A 21,959-nucleotide genomic window follows, 5' to 3' on the forward strand; every position below is an offset into this window, starting at 1 on the left:
GGCATCATTTATAAAAATAGACTGGAAATGGGTCAGGATCTGTAATAAGCATGTTCGATGAGCAGTGGAAGTACATCTTTTAATGCTGACTATGGAAAAGAATAAATAGGTGTGACTGCCTCATGGCGCATGGTCCAATTTGTCTTGCCATTTCACTTTAGCCAAATTATTAATGACTCTTTTGAGATGACAATATGGTAGACGCAGAAGTTGCAAATTCAATCTGATGTTTCAGGCTGCCTCCTTTCCAATGAATCCATTCACTCATTTCCTTTACCTCTCCCCCCCCCAAGTCCTTTATCCAATGGAAAAGGAAATTAAGGTGTCCGAAGCACCGAGTCCTTTTGAATGTTACTGATAGTACGCGAATTTTAGATGGGATTTAGTTTGGCATTATAGCACTAAAAAGCTATTATAGAAACTGGCTTTGTAGTGTAGAAATATAGCACTGGAAGCAGTAGGCTGTAGTTGCAGATGTATACTTCTACTCTTGCAGATTTAACTCCTCTAACAGCCAGTGAATGAGCAGCTTGTTGCTTGATGTTTCTTATGCATGAAGGTGGATGGATCCACATTTCATGGAACTGCATTTGTTTTCATAAATGGAAAACAGTCTGTAGTATAACTATTTTTGTTTGTATATGCAGCAACGTGAGTCCTGCTAGGATATGTGTTGCAGCTATAGAAGTTGTACAACAGGTTTGTGTAATATGAATGGCAAGCAGTCTTTGAATGCTTAGAAGATATTTTACCATTCTATGGTGTTGACTGGGCTGGCGCTGCATAGGTTATGATTTTTTTCAGCAGCTGTTGTGTAGATGTTTTATAACTGTGGATTCAAGGCCCACACAACAGCTTTGAATTGCCAAAGTTTTTATGCAATTCTTAGCATCTGATTCTTGATGTCCATTACGTGTGGTATCCATGCAAGATCTGGATCCCATGTCAGTCTGAGTTACAGTATAAGTGAATATGAATGCCCCAATTTCATAGATGTACTATGCAAAATATAATAAATATATTCATTAAAAATGTACATATGTGCAGAGGTCATATAAGCAAGTTTTAAATGTGCTCCTCAAAAATGTTTGATATGAGCTCCTTTTGTTATCTGACAGACATTGAAATGTAATTCTTGTCATTTTTCTAGAAATATAAATATTTATTGACTTGTGAGTTATAGCAAACAATAAAATAACTAAAATGAACTAACTAAAAATAACTTATTATAATCTTTTTGAAAAAATATACAGTGTTATTCCTAGGATTTTTTTGGAAGAGTAAAAATACTCGACTTTTTTTATGAGGAGTGAAATATGGAAATAGCATAAACTACATATACAGAGGCAAATTTTCTATTTAAAAAAATACTTTTTTAATGGAAAAAAAGAAACGGAAAAAAAATGAGATACTATTTCGGTTTTTGACAATTATAGCATATGTTAAGTACTAGTAGAAAATATTAAACATTATAAATAAAAATTTATTTTACATTAAATGTTCTAAATGAAATATTTATTTAATATTACAAATTTATTATCCTTTTCTTCTGATTTTTCCACAATGTTACAGCTGATTTCCTTACAATATCAAAACTCTTTCAAAATTAAAGTTACAAAAAACATTTATTCTTGGTTACATTAAAATTTTAATCTCTTTTCCCCCTAATTTCCTTACAATATCACAGCTCTTTCAAAATTCAAGTAACAAAAAAAATTTTTCCTTAGTTACATTACAATTCTAATCTCCTTTAATTTTTCTACAAGGTTACTGCTCTTTCAAAATTAAAATCACAAAAAACATTTCCCCTTTGTTCTCTGAAATCTGGGCCTTGCTCAGATATTCTCATTAGAATTCCCAGTTGCTTTCCCCCCAATCTATTTCTCTTATTTAATTTGATCCTCATTCACTTAGCCGTTGACAAAGGTATAGTTATTGGCTATTTGTGCCAGGGCTGTAAATCCTGGATATAAGAGTTCACCATCTAAACTTGATGAGAATTGATCACAAATTGGCAAACTGTTTAAATTTGAATTCTCTGTAGCATGCATAAAAACACTCTACTTCAAGGTGCTCTTGCTTTAACTCTTCTGCTGAAACACCCAAAAACCAAAGTAGAATCTGGCCTATAATAATGTTTAATAACATTATCTAGGGACTCCAATCTTGATGATTCTGTTGTAACACAAGAGGGATTCAACAAAACATCAAAATCCTGCAAAAGATCATTCTCTATCAGTGCACTCAAAAAAGCATTTTTAGCACTCATGAAATCATTTAAAGATTTAGTAGAAACAGATAATTTAATATCTTGAACTCGATAACACCCATTATTAAGAGCAGACTTAAAAATTTCTTTAGATGAGTGCTATGACCTTCCTCCTTTTTCATTTAATCACTCCTTTTTTGATAAATAGTTGATTCTAGACTGTTAACCAACACGAAGACCAGATCATTGCTCTAAAAAATTCCACTGACTTTGTTCATAATCAGTAACACATCTCTCAAAAATGACAAGGTGGCTGCAAATGAAAATTGTGAGCATTGTTTAAGTAGTCGTGAGCCCTTGTCCACAGGATTGCTTGTTTTTTCTGTTTGCAATTATGTCTGTCAGGGCAAGGATCACAGCATCATAACTGATATGATATGCATCAACTGCATTCCCAAGTGACAACCAACGAACAGCATGAAAGTGACAACCAACGAACAGCATGTAAATGACAACCAACGAACAGCATGTATGTCTTTGAGAGTTATGTATGGCTCATTTAACACCGCTGGCATCAATTTCAGCTTTTCAATCTTAATATTGAACGTGTGAAAATAAGCATACAATGAACCTAAAATTCTCTGGCAGCTTTGAAACAGGGATATTCCATCAGCATCTTGGGAAACAGCTAAAGCTAATTGGTGAGCTAGAGTGCAACAAACCAGGTATCACATAATGAAATTTTTTGCCAAGTCCATTGTTTTTTCCCATCATAACAGCAGCACCATCTGTTTTGATAATGGTACTTTTTTCGTTGAGAAACTTTATTATTTCTTTCAGTATATCTGCATTGCATTCACCCGATAGTTTTAAATTTGCCCAAAGACTGTTCTGACTTTCATTGTTTTTAAAATATTTAATATATCTAATTAACTTAAGGTCAACTGAAATATCTGTTGATTCATCTATCATTAAAGAAATATGGGAGCTTTGTGAAACATCCTCATCCAAATTTGATTCTAATACTTCCGAAAGAGCTTTAGTTATGTATGTAATTGAATTTTGAGATAAATTCAAGTGAGTCTCTTTCAGTCTCATTTCCACAGGATTTCATAAGCATCAATAAAGGCTTAATTTTTGTTAAAGGAAGTTCTTTTCCAAAAGTGTAAACAATTTTGAACACTGCCAAATGGCCATCTGTTGCTGTAGATTTTTCCTTTTCGATGATATTTTCAAGAGCTTTAGCATCTTTCTTGGCATTTAAAGAAAGCCCGTGTTCCGTAGTTTTTTCGTGGCGAGACAGAGTACTTTTCTGGAAACATGATGAACCTATCACACCCACGTCATTCTTCATATTGACAGATTGACATGTTTTATAAAACATTTTCCTCTTTATTGAAGAGGACCCAAGGAAATTCTTTAAGCCACTTACTTAAAAACTTATCATGTTTAGAAGTAGTTTCTTCTGGTTGTTCATCAATCTTTGGTTTCTTAGCTGACGGTTTTGAGCTGGTTGACACCTGGCTTGATGGCTTTTTTATAAAAAAAAAACTCCTTGGTGGATTTAGAACTCATATTTAAAATTTAAATTAATTTGTCTCCTGGAATAATTGCTTTGGTCTCAAGGGGAACACCCTATTAAGTTAAATAGTTTTAAAAAATTAGTTAGTTAGAAACTAAAAAATATATTTGATGTGCTTCTCCTAAAAGCTGATCACTTGTAGAAACTTTCGTTTCGTTTTACAGACTGTATGGAATTTCTTAAATTTAAAATTTTCTTCATATGCGATCTTAATTTCGCTTAAAATATTAATTTTTATATGAAAGGAATTTATCTTATAAGCACAAATACCAATTAAAATTGTTTTAAGAGCGACATTTAGTTTAAAATCAGTAATGAGTTTGGCGATCTTGTGCCATCAAATTAAAACAATAATAAAAATTATATTTCTCTCCCACAGAATATTTCAAGAAAGCAAGAGTATTTACAGCATTATTTGTAGAATCCGAAAAAATAATTATTTTTGCCCAAAAATCGGTAAAATCGCAAAATTTACGCAAAATACATATTTTTGAATAGATAGAGGTCAGCTAACTATCGATTTTTGCATAGGGGGCCTCTTAAACGAATTAATTTCATATAAGCAGAACGTTAAATCCCAATTTGCCCACTAGAAGATCGCAAGGAGATGTCTATTTCTCACAGCCGACAATTATCGATGCGATTCATATTTTTAAACCGAAAGACGTGATATATATATATATATATTTTTTTTTTTTAAAGGAAAAGATAGCAATAAAACACCCAGACTTGCGCTGTACGTTTACATGATTTTTTAAAAAAGAAGACTGGAATTAAAATTTTACTTTTGTACTGGTAGTTCTTGGTAAAATTTCAACTTTTTTCCTGATAAGCGCAGAATAATGAAAGAACTAAATATGCAAACACTATAAGCATAAAAATAATTTAAAGGCATAGTAGAAATTGTGCTAGAAAAATTTTAAAAAACTTAATTACCTTTATATATGCTTTTACTTCGCCTTCAATTTTCTGAAAAGAATGCAAAAGATTTTTCCAGCTCGTAATGTGAAATTTCACCACCGAACTCCCAAACCACGTGTGTCGATAACCAATTCTACTATTTGAATGACCATCCAGTAATATCGAATACGTGATGGAATCAGTGCTCATAAATATACAATGAAACTTCAATTTCATTAGCTTCTTTCTTCTACCCTCTGGGCCGTGGAAGCTGAGTCAGCACGGCGCCGCGCCTATATTCTTTGTCGCGGAGTAGTCGTAGTCAAGTAAAAATGTGTTGGTGGTGTTTTGAGTAGCAAAAAAAAATTGTTTGTTGATTTCGGTGGAGTGCTATGCATTAAAGTTAAACCTTTGTTAAAATTCAATGCGTGAAAATACACCTGGCTAGTTTTTTAAAGCGTATTTTCAATTTTCAAAGCATGAAATACGCTCTCAGAGGCGTTAAAATTATCTCTGAAAAAATATATAAATCTTATTAAATAATTTGTAACTTAATGTGTGTGATAATTTAAAATTTTCCCAGATCTGCCCTTTTGACACTTAAAAATCCCCTCCTCACCAAATAAAAAAGGGAGATAAAACAAGTCTCCTTAGCCTTCCATTCTGAATCGGTTGAATGTCCATGGGTATGCACGAGTATTAACATTTATATTCATTCAAACAGTAAGAATGCTAACAGTCTGATAATGAAGTACAAGTAAAAGAAACTAATTTTTTTTTCAAGTTTACAATAACAAGAATGTTAAAAGCATGAAACATAAAAAAGAAATATCCTGTTAAGGGTTTACTACTTTCATACCAAGACATAAATGTATTAGGTTAGATAGCAAAAGCTTTCTATTTCATGCAACATGCTGGCCCTGAAAAGGGCCTTTTTTAAGCTAAATTCAGATTAAACCAATGCCAATTTTTCTTTATTAAAAGTGCAAGACATGAATTAAAAGTTGGCATGACAGTGAACTTGTATTTCATGTTTACAAGTTTGATATTTACCATGTATTTTGAATATAGTTGCTAATATCCCTCTCCCCTTCTCACTACCAATATCAAGTATTTAATACTATTAATCTCCATTTATTCACATATCAATGAGAAGAAACACATCGAATTGACTGTAAAGGACCATGGATGCATACCTTGGGTAAACCTTCCACAGACTCAAGCTCAGAATTATATTCGTTTTCATCTTTTGCCTGGAATAATTTATATTAATCTAAATTGTAAACCCATTATTCACAGCAAATTCTAAGAGGAGGAAAAACATAGTTATTGAACTTTTTTTTGGCATTTGTATACTGCTTATACAGAGGCTGTTTCGCATACTTTTTAGATGATTTTGCTTTGCTATAAAAAATAATCATCTGCTCAGAATTTTTTTTAACTTATGTTTTTAAAAGCATAAATTATTGTCTGCTATACGACAGTTTTGTTTTCATGCAAAATAGCACTTTTAACCCTTTCAGGATGGGTATTCCCTAAGAACGTGTCTTAGAGCCGAGGCGTCCCATCCACACATCACTAGAAATTGCATTTAGAGGACGGGTCATGCATTTAAGCGGGAACGTTTTTCTGAAGACCACTAGATGGCATCCTATGCCCATTACTTTTGAAATGAACACAGTTTTAGGTTCCTGACCTTGAGTTTGATATATTCTGCCTGACTTTGGTATTTTACTCATCAACTGTTGCAAAGGTGTAGGGGGGAGCGTAAACAAGGTGGGCTCTTTAAATGGCCACGTGCTAATATAAACATTCGCATGTCTTTGATTTATATCAAATTCCTTTTTTTATTCTATTTTTTCCCTCTACCATATATGGTCTTTTAGGGTTACTATGTGGAACTCTGTTATGTTTTGCATTGCCTTCAGACATATTTCGGGTTCTCTTTTTATTTCGGAAAGTCTCACCTCTAGTCTATTATGGCGTGAAGGCGCTATTTTTCAAAGGAAGAATACACTCATATGGTTAATGAACCATCTACTAACACAGATGAGAGTGATGATTCCTTTTCTAAAGTGTTAGAAAGTGATACTTTTACTAAGAATTAGAAAGTGATACTTCTCCGTGCTTCGAGATTTACCACACTCAGTCTTCATTTTAAATTTTGTTACTTCTTCCTGTAAATAGTCTTCATTGTGTTGTTTTATTAATTTTAAACTTTATTGATGGATTTTTATCAATTAAAACTTTGGAATAATTTGAATAGTGCTTCCAAAAATTATTTTACAAGATATGCAATTTTTAAAATATATTTTCATGTAAAATAAAGAAAAAAAGGTTATTAAATGCTAATTTTAATATATATAAGAGCTCAAGTAATAATCTAAAATACCACCAAAAATTACAATGCTAGAAGTGAAACTTTATTTTTTTTTATAAAATTAGGCTTAGCGATGCAAAACCCTCATCCTGTACAGTGACTGCCTTCGATTCCCTTCCATCCCGCACGAGCGCCTTAAAGATGTGCCGTCGTGAAAGGGTTAAAGAAGCAATGGTTGGAAGGTTATGTTAGTGCTCTTTCTGAAGAAATTTATTTGTATCTAGCAACAGATTTTTAATATCTAATGCCACAGTAGGTAACATTATCAACAAGAAAGGAAAAACATCAATGTTTGGCTTCAACTGGAAAAATTATTCCAAATACATATCCATCGAAGGAAAAAATCAAAAGATGGTTGCAAAATCATTATAATTCTCAGGGTCAACAATAAACAAATAATTAAAATTGATTTGAATCTTAAGTCTAAAAATATAATGTGCATCGTGTTTCCCCACAACATATATAACAACACAGAACGTGCATCAGAATTCTTTATGAGAAACATTTATCCAGATAAAAATGGAAAAATGTTGTCACAATAGGTTTATTGGGTTTATTTAATATTGGGCTGATTTAAATGACCACAGTAAAAAAAATATCCATTCATTATCATCAAAAATTAGAAAAAAAAGATACTACTCTTATATACACCCTCAAGACGCTAAATGTGGCAATATGTGTTCTGCACTGGATTTTGGTGCAATTGTGTGTTCTGCGATGATGGTTTTTGGCACTATGTTGTTTGTATGGCAAACATTTTGACATAGAAACTTGCTTTTGCTGTAGTGATTTTATTTGGTGGTTGGTTGATTTGGTGGGTGTTTTAAAATGGCTTATGTTGCAATGAAAAACGTGTTGGCAAAATTTCAGTAGTGTGTATTGGATTGTGGTGCAAGGTAAAATTAGTACAGTCAAAAGTCGTTAATCCGGACTCGTCGGGACTTCGGCGATTCCGGATTATAGATCATCAGTTTAAATCTGGTAAGATGGCATGCAGAAATTACAAAATTAAAAATATGAAACCGTAATTTATGAAATAAAGAACAATTATGATCTAAAGGGTATCAAAATTTACAAAAAGAAAAAGCTTAATATTTATTTGTTTGCTTTATTAAACATTTCTTTCAATGTAATTTGCTTCGTTTCATGTGATAATACTTTCTCTTTAATTCTATTAAACAGACATAATTTCTTGTTTAGTTACAAAGTTCCGCTGTTCAAGTCCTATAATTGCTGTGTTGAGAATACGGACTAATTTGTCAATCAAAATGTTTCAATCGAAATGTTTTCGTTTTCAATAACCTCTGGGTCACTTTCTTCACTATCCGAAGCGAATTATAATGAGGAAGAACTTGATTTAAATCATATCAAAGACGGAGTACATCGAAATGAAATATTACACATAGTACGGAATTATAAACCAAATAAAATAAAAACATCTGCCCTGAAGATAAGGATAGTGCTGACAGATCAACTTCCAATCCCCAGCGTGAAATTGATAAACAGATTTCGGATTTTAAAACATACTTTCGCTTTGTAGATACAAATTACATATTAGCAAATATATATCGGAAATTCTATTTGACATAATCTTTCTAATCTATAATAATCTAATAATGACGTTTCTGCCCCCCCCCCTCTGCCCCAGAGCAGCGTGAAATTGATAAACAGATTTCGGATTTCAAAACATACTTTCGCTTTGTAGTAAATATATATCGGAAATTCTATTTGACATAATCAAAAGTTCAAGCTTACTTTTATAAAATTGCTCTAACAGTCTGCAAAAAATAATAAGCCGGATCCATTTCGAAGATTAAGGAACAACGCAATCTGCAACATTAACTGAATTAGATAACTTTAGCTTAGTGTATAACTCCGTTACACATTAAACGCGCATGCGCACAAACATATTCGCAGCCGTAAGGGTCTTACGCGCTCTCGTAAACGCCTGTGCTCATGCACAGAAAGTTTGTAGCTTTGAGGTCCGGATTATAGATCATTCCGGATTATGGGTGTCCGAATTAACGACTTTTGACTGTATTAAAAGGTACGATGTTGGAGTTGTTAACGAGTCTCTTGTTCACGAGTGTGTTTGTTTGAAATTGATATTTCTGCTCTTTAAAGAAGCATTCAGAATGGTAAGTGCATTTTATTTTATCAATGTTCTTATTTTGTAGAATGTTCATTGTTTTTATGCTATGAATTTCTGTCGTTATTGTTCCTTTTTAAATTGTTTATAATTCATTTTAGTTATTTTAATTTATTTTGTTGATTTGTGTGCGATGAATAGATTGTGCAATTCCCGGATTTTTATTTTACAACACTGTGTACATGGTATTATTTGAAATTTATTGTTGTTATGTTAGTTTATTTTAGAGAGGTGTGCATAATTCCTAGATTCCTACACTTAATAAATTGTGCAATTCTTTGATTTTTTTTTAAAGTTAAAACAGATCGCTGTGTACATAGATTCTTGTCAAATATTTTTGTTCAGAAACTTTGTTTTTGCTATCATGTTTCAAATTTTTGACGTAAATTGTGTTTTAAAAACATAGTTTTTGATTGTGCAAAAACCATGTTTTTGCACACACTTTAGGCTTAAAAATGTAGACATGAAAAAAAAAATGTAGACATGAAAAATGGCTTAGAAATGTAGACAAAAAATTTGCACAATAATATGGATACCCTGTAGTAATACCCCATGGAGTTTCTCAGTAAAAGCGTTTGGCGAGAAATTTGTATCCTAACGAGGGCATGTACAAGGAGTAGTTCCGAAAAAAATTTTAAAACATGATTCAAAGATTCTAAAGAAAGATTTTTTAAGTAAAGTTCTTTAAAGAAAAGGATTTACGATTGTTGCCAGTTTTCATAAAACAGCAAATTATCGGGTTTTAGTGAGTTCCCGCCACCGCAAATATAGTCTGCGCAAACAGTTCGCTAAGCATGTTAATTTCTATTTTGTCAAATGATTTTTGGCATTTGAAAGAAGAAGACTTGCTTTAGCACACTGTGTTGTGAAATTTGATTAAGAATCAAGGTTCGTACACATTTCTACACAGGGAAATTAAGTACTTTTAAGGACCATTAATGAAAAAAATTAAGGACCTATGAGCAAATAACAAATTAATAAATTCAATTAAAAATATTATCTATGCCTGAATTTCACTCATGTAATACCATCCAAAAATAAAATAGATACGTAATTAGGATGCATTATTATTAAACATAACTTAATTATTAATAAGTTTAAGCATATAACATACTTTACGAAAATTATCAAATAGCATTAAATATTTCACACTTATGATAGTTTGCATATTTGAAAGAAGATTACTGACATTTTATTTACGTTTTACTAATAGTTAGTTCCATGTTGATTTTTTTTTTTATGTCTCATTACTTGCTCAATCTAGAGGTTTAGTAAATAGTAGGTAGATTTTATGTCAAGCGTCATAGGTTAAAATAAGAAGTAAAATCATAATTAGAATGATTTATAACAAAAGACTGGCTGTTGTCACCGCTGCTCCTTGCCTAGAGAAAGACCTGCTGATCAGAACAAAACTGAAAGGCCTGATGTGAGCCCAGCTGGCAAGTTTTGAAAGTTAGTTAGACTCTATCTGTTGGAGTTAGTGTCGTAGCTCTGTGTAGAGTTCCAGGGTTCCAGGAACTGCTAATTCACACTCAAATGGCAGTCATAAAAACAGACAGAAATTTCATATGATTAAAATTAAGGACCTTCTGCCGATTTTGGTCGAAATTAAGGACTTTTAAGGACCAAAAATCAATTCCAAAAAACTTAAGGACTTTTAAGGACTCTTAAGGACCGTACGAACCCTGAGAATATCATTATCATAATCATTAAGTACAAGGTGTCCGAAATCAACTGAAATCAAACTACCACGCTACCAAATTAGAACCATCATTTACTTCCAGTTCTGTTGCAAAAAGTCAGCTACAGAATGCCACTATATCATGTGTACAGCTTTAGGTACTATGTTGTATCATACGACACAGTGAAGGTTTGGTACACAATGAAGTTTAAAAACAAGGACTATGATATTCAAGCAGCAGAGCACTCTGGCCAGCCTACTGCTGTTGATGAGGACCGCTTGAGAGAACTTATGGAAAAAGATCAGTATGCAACCACTCAAGAGCTTGCTAAGGAGTTAGACATTAGTGACATGTCCATTAATTGTGTTATGCATTGCATAAACTTGATGTACAAGATCAGATTGCTGGATGCTGCATGAGCTGACTCAAGCAGATAGGGCAGACATGTTCGAGCCTGCACTAATCTGCTCGAATATCAACACAGGGACAAAATTCTGAACTGGACTGTCACGTGTGATGAAAATTGGATTTACTTCAACAAGACAGGCTGAAAAAGGAGTAGGTCTGAAACCAGTAAGCCTGTCGACAGCATCGCAAAGCGCAATTTGACTAACAAAAAGATAATGCTTTGTATCTGGTGGAATAGTGATGGTATTATCCACAGAGAGTATTTGGAAGAAGATAAAACCCTCGACAGTACAGTATATAGCAAGATGCTGGCCGTGTTGGCACTGCTGTCATGGAAAAACGTGGAATTAAGTTCCTGCAAAAAAAAGGTCATGTTCAATCAAGATAATGCAAGACCACGTGTCAGCATTCATCGGCTGAACTCTGTACAGACTCGAATAGGATCTTCTGACACACCCACCATATAGACCCGCCATCGCTCCTTCGGACTTCTACCTTTTTTTCACATCTGCAGCTACATCTTGTTAATGCTATCTTCCATTCTGCACAGGACATCTAAAATGAGAATGATCTGTTTTTGGACAAAGTTTCTGGGCTGAAGGTTTTGAAAATCTACCAAAACACTGACAGAAAATCATAGATTTGGGAGGTGAGTATGGCCCGCACTAAAGGTGCTGCTCATGTTTTTTTTCTTACCTTATTAACATTTTTTGGCAGAAAATTTTCATTATAACCAGATAAAAATAAACAAAGTGGAGAAAAATACTAAGATCAATTTCACATATTTTAAATTATGAAATACTTTGTCTTTACCCACACAGCCATCAATCAGCAGATCTGCATTTAAAAAAAAAAAAAAAAAGGCCACATGTCAACTGTTAATTTCCTGGAAAAAAATCTGATGTGTACACCACATGACTCCTTACATGGAATATTAAATTATATGCATTTCTTCATGCATTTCATTTAAACTTATTTCCTTGAACTCAATTAGAGATATACCGGGTGGCCATAATTAAACTGACAGTGCTCATCACAGTGTTCCGTAGTGCGATCTATCTGCGAGAATGACGCCACATTTTGTAGGAAGATTAAACAAGACGGGGGACGAAGGATTCAGCGAAAAAAATTAGTTCCAAAAGTCACCACTAGGGGAATATTTGGCGCTCTGTAATGGAAAATAGAGTGTTAACAAATGCAAATTAATACGGAATAAAATTACCTTTTATTATGGATATGCCTTATGGAACATGGATATGCCTTACAGTACGGTATGGAAATTTTAGGAAATATTATCAACTTCTATCCGTACAAGATTAGCAGTGTACAGGAGTTACTGTACCCCGACCATGATAAGCGATTGACTTTTGCTCTCACCTTTCTTGCCAGAATGGAGGTGGATGAGGCTTGGCCGTGATGGATGATCTTATGGGTAGACGAGGCCCACTTTTACCTGAATGGAACTGTGAATACCCAGAACTGCTGAACTTGGGATGACAAATCACCACATGCAGTCACAGCAATTCCCTTACGTTCACCAAAGGTAACTGGTGTGGGTTCGCAGCGGAATTTATCGTAGGTCCATTCTTCTATGAGAACATTTGCCAACACGACCGGAAACCTGTTCTGTTACCGGAGAGAAATATCGCCACATGTTGAACAGCTTTGTCATTCTGGCACTTCAGCAAAGACAATGCCTGGGGTAAATCATTTTCATGCAAGATGGAGCCCCTCCACACGTTGCTGTATGGATGCAACAGATGCTACGACAGAAATTCACAACAGAGTCATTAGCCGATTCTTCTATGAGATATGTACCATTCATCTATGAGAACATAACCCTGACAGGCAATTCGTGCAGACATGTTACTTTCTGCTGTTGTGCATACTGTGCACAGAATGCAATATGTGTTCCACAACAACAGCAGCCACACTGAACCTCATTTGAATGCAAAATAAAAGGTAATTTCGGTATTGATTTGCATTTGTTAAGACTCTATTTTCTATTACACAGCGCCAAATATTCCCCTAGCGGTGACTTTTGGAACTACTTTTTTTTCCGTGGAATCCTTCGTCCCCCGTCTTGTTTAATCTTCCTACAAAATGTGGCATCATTCTGGCAAATAGATCATGCTATAGAACACTGTGAGCACTGTCAGTTTAATTATCGCCACCCATTATTTCTACTTCAATTAATTCAGTTCTCACTTCTTGGCAAAGGAAAAATATATAAAATCCTCAAAATATCTTCATTAAAAATTAAAAGATATAGAAAAACATTAAAAAATAAATAGTTAACACAGTTAAAAAATTTTTTACAATTAAAATTACAGTTTCTATGCAAAAACAAGCAAAGGCAGATTTTTCTGTGTACAAAACTAAAAGTTCTGCTTTGGTCCCCCACTCAGCAAAAAGGCACTGAAGGTGCAGAAAGACTTAATTCACTATTCTGCTAAGTTTCAAATGTAAGCAAATATGGCTGCTATAGTTTTAAAAAGAAATTAAGCTTAGTCGCACTAACTTTTAAATTATTGATAATTCTACAACTATTGCATGCAGATTAACTAAAGGCATAATACCTTAACTGGAAGATAAGAACAACATAATTCAATCATTTTTAAAGAAAAAAATGCACAATTTACCAACATATAAGAATATATATATATAAAAGAGAGCTCACTGAGTAACAGAGTGGGAGGGTGTATTTATATTTACATACTTTTGGGGCGACCGATTACAACCAAAATCAAGTAGTTCAGCAGAAAGTACATGTACCCGACATGGTGTCACTAAGATATAGCTGCTAAGTTTTTTTGCTATAGATTTTACAGTATGTAATATATATATTGCACTAAATCCAGAATTCCTTTTTTGATAAATTTCTCTCAGCCAAAGCAGTATTACTACTTCACAAATCCATCTTTCTGTGTTGGCACACATGATGACACCTCTACAGAAGTTTCTTTTCTAGTTTTTTATTTTGAAAATTACCAAAGGAGTTAACTGCACTTCATTGACAGCACAATTTATTTGTCAAATGCCAGTTACAATGGCCGTTAGGCCATTAAACTCCTTGTTTGCCAATAGCGCTGAAATCTAGAAGAAAAATTTGTCAGTGCTTCACATTCGTCCGATTGTTCTGCCGTCCACTATTACATAAAACACACAATGGTGAATCAGCTAGTCCAATGCGAAATAAACGATTCTGTAGACAGTTATGTCCTGTCAATAGTCTAAAAGATGCAACCACAACTGTTCACGGGTGGTCAGAAACAAAAGCTGGGTTCGTTGAGAGAACACTTCAAGGCTTGCCCTTACAAGCCTTGAGTGGCAAAATCTCTAAAAGTCTTTTGATATGTTAGCGATCTTAATGGAATGGAAGCTTGCACTTGTTTTTGGCTTTTGGAGAACTGTAGCCCCCTTTTTCGCAAGCATATCAGCCATCTCGTTCCCATAAATACCGCAGTGTGAAGGTACCCATTGAAAAGATGTCTTGTGGGAAAGTTCTTTTATCACTTCCTGACACTGCTGAATGGATATGTTCTTACACTCTTGGTAACAGAAGATGGCCTGTATTGCTGAGTCAAATCAGACAGTACAACAGCCCTCCTGAACGAGCTCTGTCTCAGTGATAATTGTTGGAGAGCTACATGAATGGCTTTCAGTTCTCTATCAAAGTGAGTGGAGTAAGCTCCTATAGGTATGTAGAAATTGAAAAGCTTGCCAAAAACTTCAGCTCCAGCCCCCTGGATCCTATCGGTCAAAGAGCCATCCGTATATCCATTCCTCAGCCGGAAAACGTTACTCAATTGTTTCCAAAGCTATAGTTCTTATTTGCTCTGGACTCATTTCCTTCTTATCTACTTTAATTTCCAGGTCCAACAGCACATCAAAGAGGCTATAATCCAAAGAATTTAGCAAAAACAGCAGTGCCGGTTTTAGTGTTCTTATTGTACTTGTTCTAGGCGAGAGACACACTGTAGAAAGCCTTTTTTGTGTGTCTTCAGATTTTGTTGTTTATTATAATTATAATTCCTCCAATGAGGGTTACTTGGTAGACGAATAAGTCTCTGGAAAAGGATAAAAGCATTTTTCTGAATCAGTTTGTCACTGGTTGGTTTGCCGATACCAACTGCATTGCCAAAATTGGAGTCGTTTTAACAGCCCTGGTTATAATGCACAGTGCCTGATTTTGGAATACCTTCAGACGTTGTATCACATCTCGCGTAGCCGAGATCTATATCTCACAGCAAAATTTAGTATTGGTCGAATATACATTTTATACGTCGATTACGAGTCTCTCTACCACAACCCCATTTAACACCTGCTAAGCATTTAAGGATAGGTAATCTATGCTCTGCCTTAGCAACTACATGCTCTGCATGCTATCTCCAGGTTAAGCGCTTGTCAAAAATGCAGACAAGATAAGAGGCACCATTTGTCTGCTGCAACACCGACTTCTCATACATTAGTCTAGAAGTAAAGTGTTGTCTGTTGAGAGAGAAAAACCGCGAGCTAATAACTGTGCCCTGTTTCAACTTGTTTATATTTTGAAGTGCTGATGCCATAACGAGTAGCACAAAAACGTTGGGTCAAGAAATGTTTTACCCAAAGGAACATTTTTCTGCCAACACCAAATGTCTGAAGATTTTGAACAGCCTTTAACCTCTAAACGTTATCATAAACTGCTTGAAAATATATGCAAACAGCCAGTGCCGAATTTCGTTCATCAAGTGCATCTTTAATTGACTGCCTTAAGAATACGACTTGTTGACTTGTAGAATGGTAATTTATAAATCCCGCTTGTTTCAAAGATATTAAGCCATTGGTTTCCAAGTACCACTTAAGACAGGAAACAATTATTCTCTCCATTATCTTAGATAACACACTAGTTAAAGCAATTGGTCTATAGCTGTCCAAATCCTGCTGTGGTTTGTTCTTTTTAAGAATTGGGATCAAGATGGTCTTTTTCCACGCAGCAGGAACACTCGAGTTCCAACTCTTATTATACAGCTTCAGGAGGATATTCAGGGTGTTTTCGCCAAAATTCTTTAAAAATTCAATATGGATATTGTCTGGGCCTTGACTTTTTTTTACATTTCATTTGTCCAATAGCTCCCCGCAATTCAGGAATAGTAAATAACACTAAATATAGTAATAACTAAATTACAAGCACATCATCCATATTAATTATTTGCAGTCTATTTAAATTTAATTCTTCAATTTTCTTCAATGTGTAGTCCAAAAATGCTATCTTTTTCTCAAGCCAGTCCACAGGGAGCTTCACTGTTGTTTTGCTCCTAACAGATAATTTCTTTCATTTCACAAATCTGGAAAACCAATTAGGTCCACAAGTAAATATTTTAATGTCCATTTGTTGAGAAATTACTTTTGCTTGATGGTGAATTCTAACTGTTGACACTGGTAATCCCTTTTCTCTCTGCTCTGTTGTCTATTTCTCTAAATTGTCTTCCAAAACAGGCCAGGTTATGGCAGGCTGACAAGATCTTCTACTCTTAGGCATTTTCTCTCATTTTTGTTCAGATTTCCACTGGTGAATGCATCCCTCCTCACCTTGATATTCTCTAGTTGTGGTGAGACTTCTAATTTCTATTGCTTTCTTCACTGAAAGGCTTAAAAGCAGATGTATAACTGTTTTTAAATAGCATCCATAATAAAAATAACAATTTTAAAAATTCAACAAGCACGAATGATAAAATAAGTACCGCAACAAGTAAGCAATAAGAAATTCGCAAAGTAACGAGACACGTGTAAAAACTTGGGGAAGTAAAATCTTGAATGGGCCATTAAAAATAACATAGCCATCGGAAAACACAGACCAATGCATAAGTGCAACCTGTGTGCTTGTATCAGGCTAAAAGGACACAGTGAATTTTACCAACCCACAACTCTTATTTTAACCATTCCACTATAACTTACAATGTATACTAGAAGTTTTCAAAGATAGAGGGAAAAAAAATTCCTTCTGATATGGTGCTCCAGTAGATATGCCACAGATCTAAATTTTCAACTTTTAAACACATATAAAGTGCAGTTTATCTACCCAAAATTTCAATAACAACAGTGGATGAATACAAAAACACAAATTATGCTTAGCTAAAATCTTTCTCACTAAGATTTAAATTGTTTAGATTACACTGAAAAAGAATTAGCACTTAAACGAACTAAAAACAAGTCAAATTTGTAATTACCTTTTTTTTTTTTTTCTTTTCAAGTAAATGCAAAAAGCATTTCCCTGCAATCAATTTTAACAATCCTGATGGCAGCAATTTTGAATGCAATTCTTCTCAGTTCAATTTAAAAACAAGCAACTAATTATTAAATAAATATCATATACACTAAAATATTTTAAAATGGAATAAATTATGCTGATGGTAACTCAAAAGCATATTTTACTCATTTCATTCAATAAAAAATTAAGATGACACCACACAAATGCCATACACATTTTTAAATATGATACTATGTAGAAACACAATGCACAGAGCCAATTTTGTTCTATGGCCATGAGCACCATCTGAACACAAATCTGTACAACAGTACACAGACAGGAAATGAAGGTGGTGTGTGGTGTATTTAATTATCGCTAAGCACACTAGGGCTATCTGCCTAAGGGGAGGGATGCCTTCGTGGAAGACTTTCTTAGGAAACTGACTCGTATACATGTTACACATGGGGAAAACCACGAAAAAGCCCATGCAGCCAGTCCGTTTGCGGGATTCGAACCTCGGACCGAACTACCAGTGTTCAGCGACTTTACCGCTCACCATTGAATGAAGGAATGCTAAACCATATGTAAAAAGAATTAAATGTTTCAGAAACTAACTAATTTTACATTAAAATAAGTTTTTGCTGTAATAAACTGAAAATGCAACTCTGATTTACTTATTATGCTCAACACCATAGTTTTATAGAAAAATTAGAACATTTTGATGGCCATTTTAATGGTTTTCCTATATCAGCTTCAATCAGGCACTTCTATTTAAGGGGCTCTCTGGCATAATAGAGTTCCTGATGGATTATACTAAACACCTACAGATAAGGTGAATTTGAAACCACAAGAAACAAGCATTAAGACGCCCTGCGAGTTTTTTTTTTTTTTTTTAACAATTTAGGGATTGCCCTCTCATAGCTGTGCTTTGGAATATAATTTAAAAAATAGATATCAAATTCTTATACACTACCTGGCCACTTGGCTTAAGAAAGTACCTCTGCCCTCCTTATTTATTTATTTATTTTTTTTAAAGACTTGCTATCGCACTCTTGGTTGGTCAAGAGTTTGCATTTGGTGGTTTGGGAGGGATTGAATTGGTTCTTCATCCAATTGGGAAGTTTTAATGATTTAACCGACATCCTGAATTTAGGGATGGGATCTTTTGCTACTATATATTTGATGTCAGTTTGGGATCTTATCTACTTATTTATTATTTACCTTTCATGGGAATTACTATTTAAAATCTTTGTATCAAATGGAGGAAGAGCAATGGGTAACACTGCCTAAGCTCTTTTCCTTCTGTTCATAAGAAGGAAGTGCCACTATTGTTATGTTATGGCCATTTTAATACAGATTTGACAGTCTCCCTCCAGTTCGGAATCTGCCATCTTGAAAATTGTAATAACGATGCTTTTTTATAGTCTTATAAAATACAGGCTAATTTACACAGACAACCGCAATGAAAATATTCACCATATTAAATGTATAATTAATAAAAAATTTTCTTTAGTTACAAAGAATTACACTTCTCTATTTAGTATTATAAAATAGCACTTACTTTAGGTATTTCTCTTCCACTTCGCTTCAGTTCTTCTCTGTACCATTGTGTAAAATGAATATATGCAGTAGTTGCTCTTTTTGGAGGTGGAATACCATCTTTATTAAGTTTATATTTCTTTTTTGATTTTCCACCACCTGCATGATGATGATGACCTACATGTCCAACATGATGCTGTCCAACAACACTATTACCACTACCACTACCACCCCCTGAAGATCCTAGAGATCCATAAGAATAGTGATAGGCAGCATTACTGTTGCCTAACGATGAGCCTAAACCAGAAGCTGAATAGCCTTGATTAACAGAGTTCACTGTGAGGTTAAGAGCTGCAGGCAGTGTGGGAATCTGAGCCATGGCTGAATGAACTGAAGAACTGTTTGCTGCATTGACAGCAGCAACATGCTGTGCCATAGCCTGCTGATAATCATATTCAGTGGAGAGAGACATATTCTGATGCCTAAATGGGAGTCCATCTGCAAAGATTCAAGGTAAAATAATTAATCAAAATGGCAGTTTTTCACATTTGCAGTTACTTTTAACATTAAATTAACCCTTTCGCTCCTAATGGGAACACACATCCCAGAAATTAAATTTCATTCTCTATTGGGTAAATAAAACAACTTTTAAATGGGTTTTTATAATTGCAGCGTTTTAAAGGAATTAGGGAACAAATACATGACTAAAGAAACCTGGCCTATTTGCCAAATATGTCAGGTTGCACTTTTTTATTATTTATTCATATGCAGTGCAAGTTTATCATCACAATATCACATACGACTGGGACAAACAATCCCAGTTCACAATATGATCGGGAGATTTCCAGAAAACTGGAAAAGTTAAGAACTTTAAACTCATATTACACTTTAGTATGTTAACATTAAACTAATTTTCATAAATAAATTTTAATCATGCAAAAGTTGGATCAAAAGGGTTAATGACTATATCAACTACATGAAATACAACATATGCAGTTGCATTTAACAACAAATATTAAGTCAAATGAATGAAATCTACACTTTAATACAATAACTAAAAATGGCCGATAATTGGGGGGGGTATGAGAAAAAAGATGAATATATCAGCTACTTACCAACAACAATTATGAAGTTTTTATTTTTGAAATTTGTAAACTATAAAATTACAATGTGTATTTGCTACAAATGTAAATAAAATATGTACTTTATTTAAAATGCAGAAATAAGGGACTGCAGAAATCTGCAGAAATAAATCTGGACAGACGGTATATAAAAATATTACACTGGTCATCAAAATGAAAGGATAATGAGATAAAATATGCTCACTATGTTAATGTTGCATCTAGTACCCAATGCTATAATTATTTATATTAATTAAATAAAATTTACCAAAAAATTGCACTTCTGTACATGCATTAAGACCAGAAATATACAAATTCAGTCAATGACAATGTGGCAACAACAAAATATGCAAATTCTGTGACTGACAATGCCGGAAATATGCAAATTCGGTGACTACAGTGGACACATGTTGGAATTCCGATCTGGAATGTTGTTTAAAGTGAATCAAGTTTCTGAGAGTGATCAGTATTCAGTAGTCATGGCTCAAAGCCATCATTTTAAGCAAAGGTCAAAACGGATCATTAACTGGTAGAATCAAAAGGAGGTCAAACACAAGTGGATGCTGTCCAAGACTTGAAAAACCCTCACAGTGTCCTATCAAGAGTTTTGAGCCACTTTTTAAGTACTTGATAAGTTGATACACAGCCTGGTGCAGGGTGACCAAGAGCAATAACTGCATCAGAAGACTGTTTTCTGTCATTGTTGGCTAGAAGAAACCACGAAGCAACTATGAGAAGTTTGGTTTTATACCTACAGTTTGGCACAGGAACTCAAATTAGCTGTTCTACTGCTATATGAAGGCTTAACGAGGTTGGACTGCATGTGAGAAACCCAATGGTTTGTGTCCCACTCGCTCCTCCAGCTTCCAGAGGCGTCCATTTAAACTTGTTCTATTGACATGTTCAATGAAGCCAAGATGACTAGGCCTGAGTATTGCTTACCGACAAGTCCAGATATAGCCTGAACAGTGATTCTAGATGAGTTTTGATTTGAAGTGAGGAAAGAATACGACACTTGCTGTCCGTTGATCATGAAATATCTCGTGCCAGCAACTACGATTTAATGGTTTGGGGAGAAATCATGACAAATGGCCACACCAAGCAGCATATATTTCAAGAAGATTCTGTAACTGCTGAGATATGTGAACAACGTTACAGAAATTCTATGTTAGACTGCTAAAGAGGTTATCAGATACAGCGACGGTCCCTGCTTTTCTGAGAAATTTTTCTTTGCGGACTTTTCTGAGAAACGAGATTCTGGTAGTATTGGTTTAAACGGGAGGATTCCTAGGGGGGAAAAAAAAAAAAGTGTCCCATCTAGCTACGGAAACAATGTACTGGCTACACGGAATTTTTTTAAACGTTGCTGAAAATGTTTCGCCTGCAGTTCTGTCCGTAGAGAACATCTAATCAGACGAGAGTTCTGCATCTGAAGGATAATGTGATTCCAATCTGAGCAATAATCGATTACTGTTTGGCGTTCAAGTCTTTGTAATAAGTGAAAATAACCTAGCTATGTGGGTTTCCTGGAAATGTGCGGGTTCTGAGAATTGTCTCTTTCGATGTCAAGTCTCTCGTAAATGAAACATAATGTAATCAGGACTTTAGAGGTACTGTTGGCTCAAAGTTTTTAGGAATAGATGACAATGCATGTCCTTATCAAGTATATGTAGTGTCAGAATATTGCAAACAGAAGATATCACTCAAATGGACTGGCCACCTTACTCACCCATCTAAGCATAAGTGTTGGCCTTAAG

General features: G+C 34.4%; 1 protein-coding gene across 2 annotated transcripts in view; it reads right to left on the reverse strand.

Moving 5' to 3' along the window:
- LOC118197342 (uncharacterized) overlaps positions 1-21,959 on the reverse strand; it is a 100,583-nt gene that overhangs the window by 52,852 nt on the left and 25,772 nt on the right. For both annotated transcript variants that reach the window (XM_035368842.2, XM_035368841.2), the window contains exon 2: positions 19,104-19,579. In XM_035368842.2, coding sequence (XP_035224733.1) covers positions 19,104-19,579 — 476 coding nt within the window. The remainder of the gene's footprint in view (positions 1-19,103; positions 19,580-21,959) is intronic.

This window comes from Stegodyphus dumicola, chromosome 9 (genome assembly GCF_044657685.1).
Source record: "Stegodyphus dumicola isolate Sdum_Otavi_A_Nest chromosome 9, ASM4465768v1".
Taxonomy (NCBI): Eukaryota; Metazoa; Arthropoda; class Arachnida; order Araneae; family Eresidae; genus Stegodyphus; species Stegodyphus dumicola.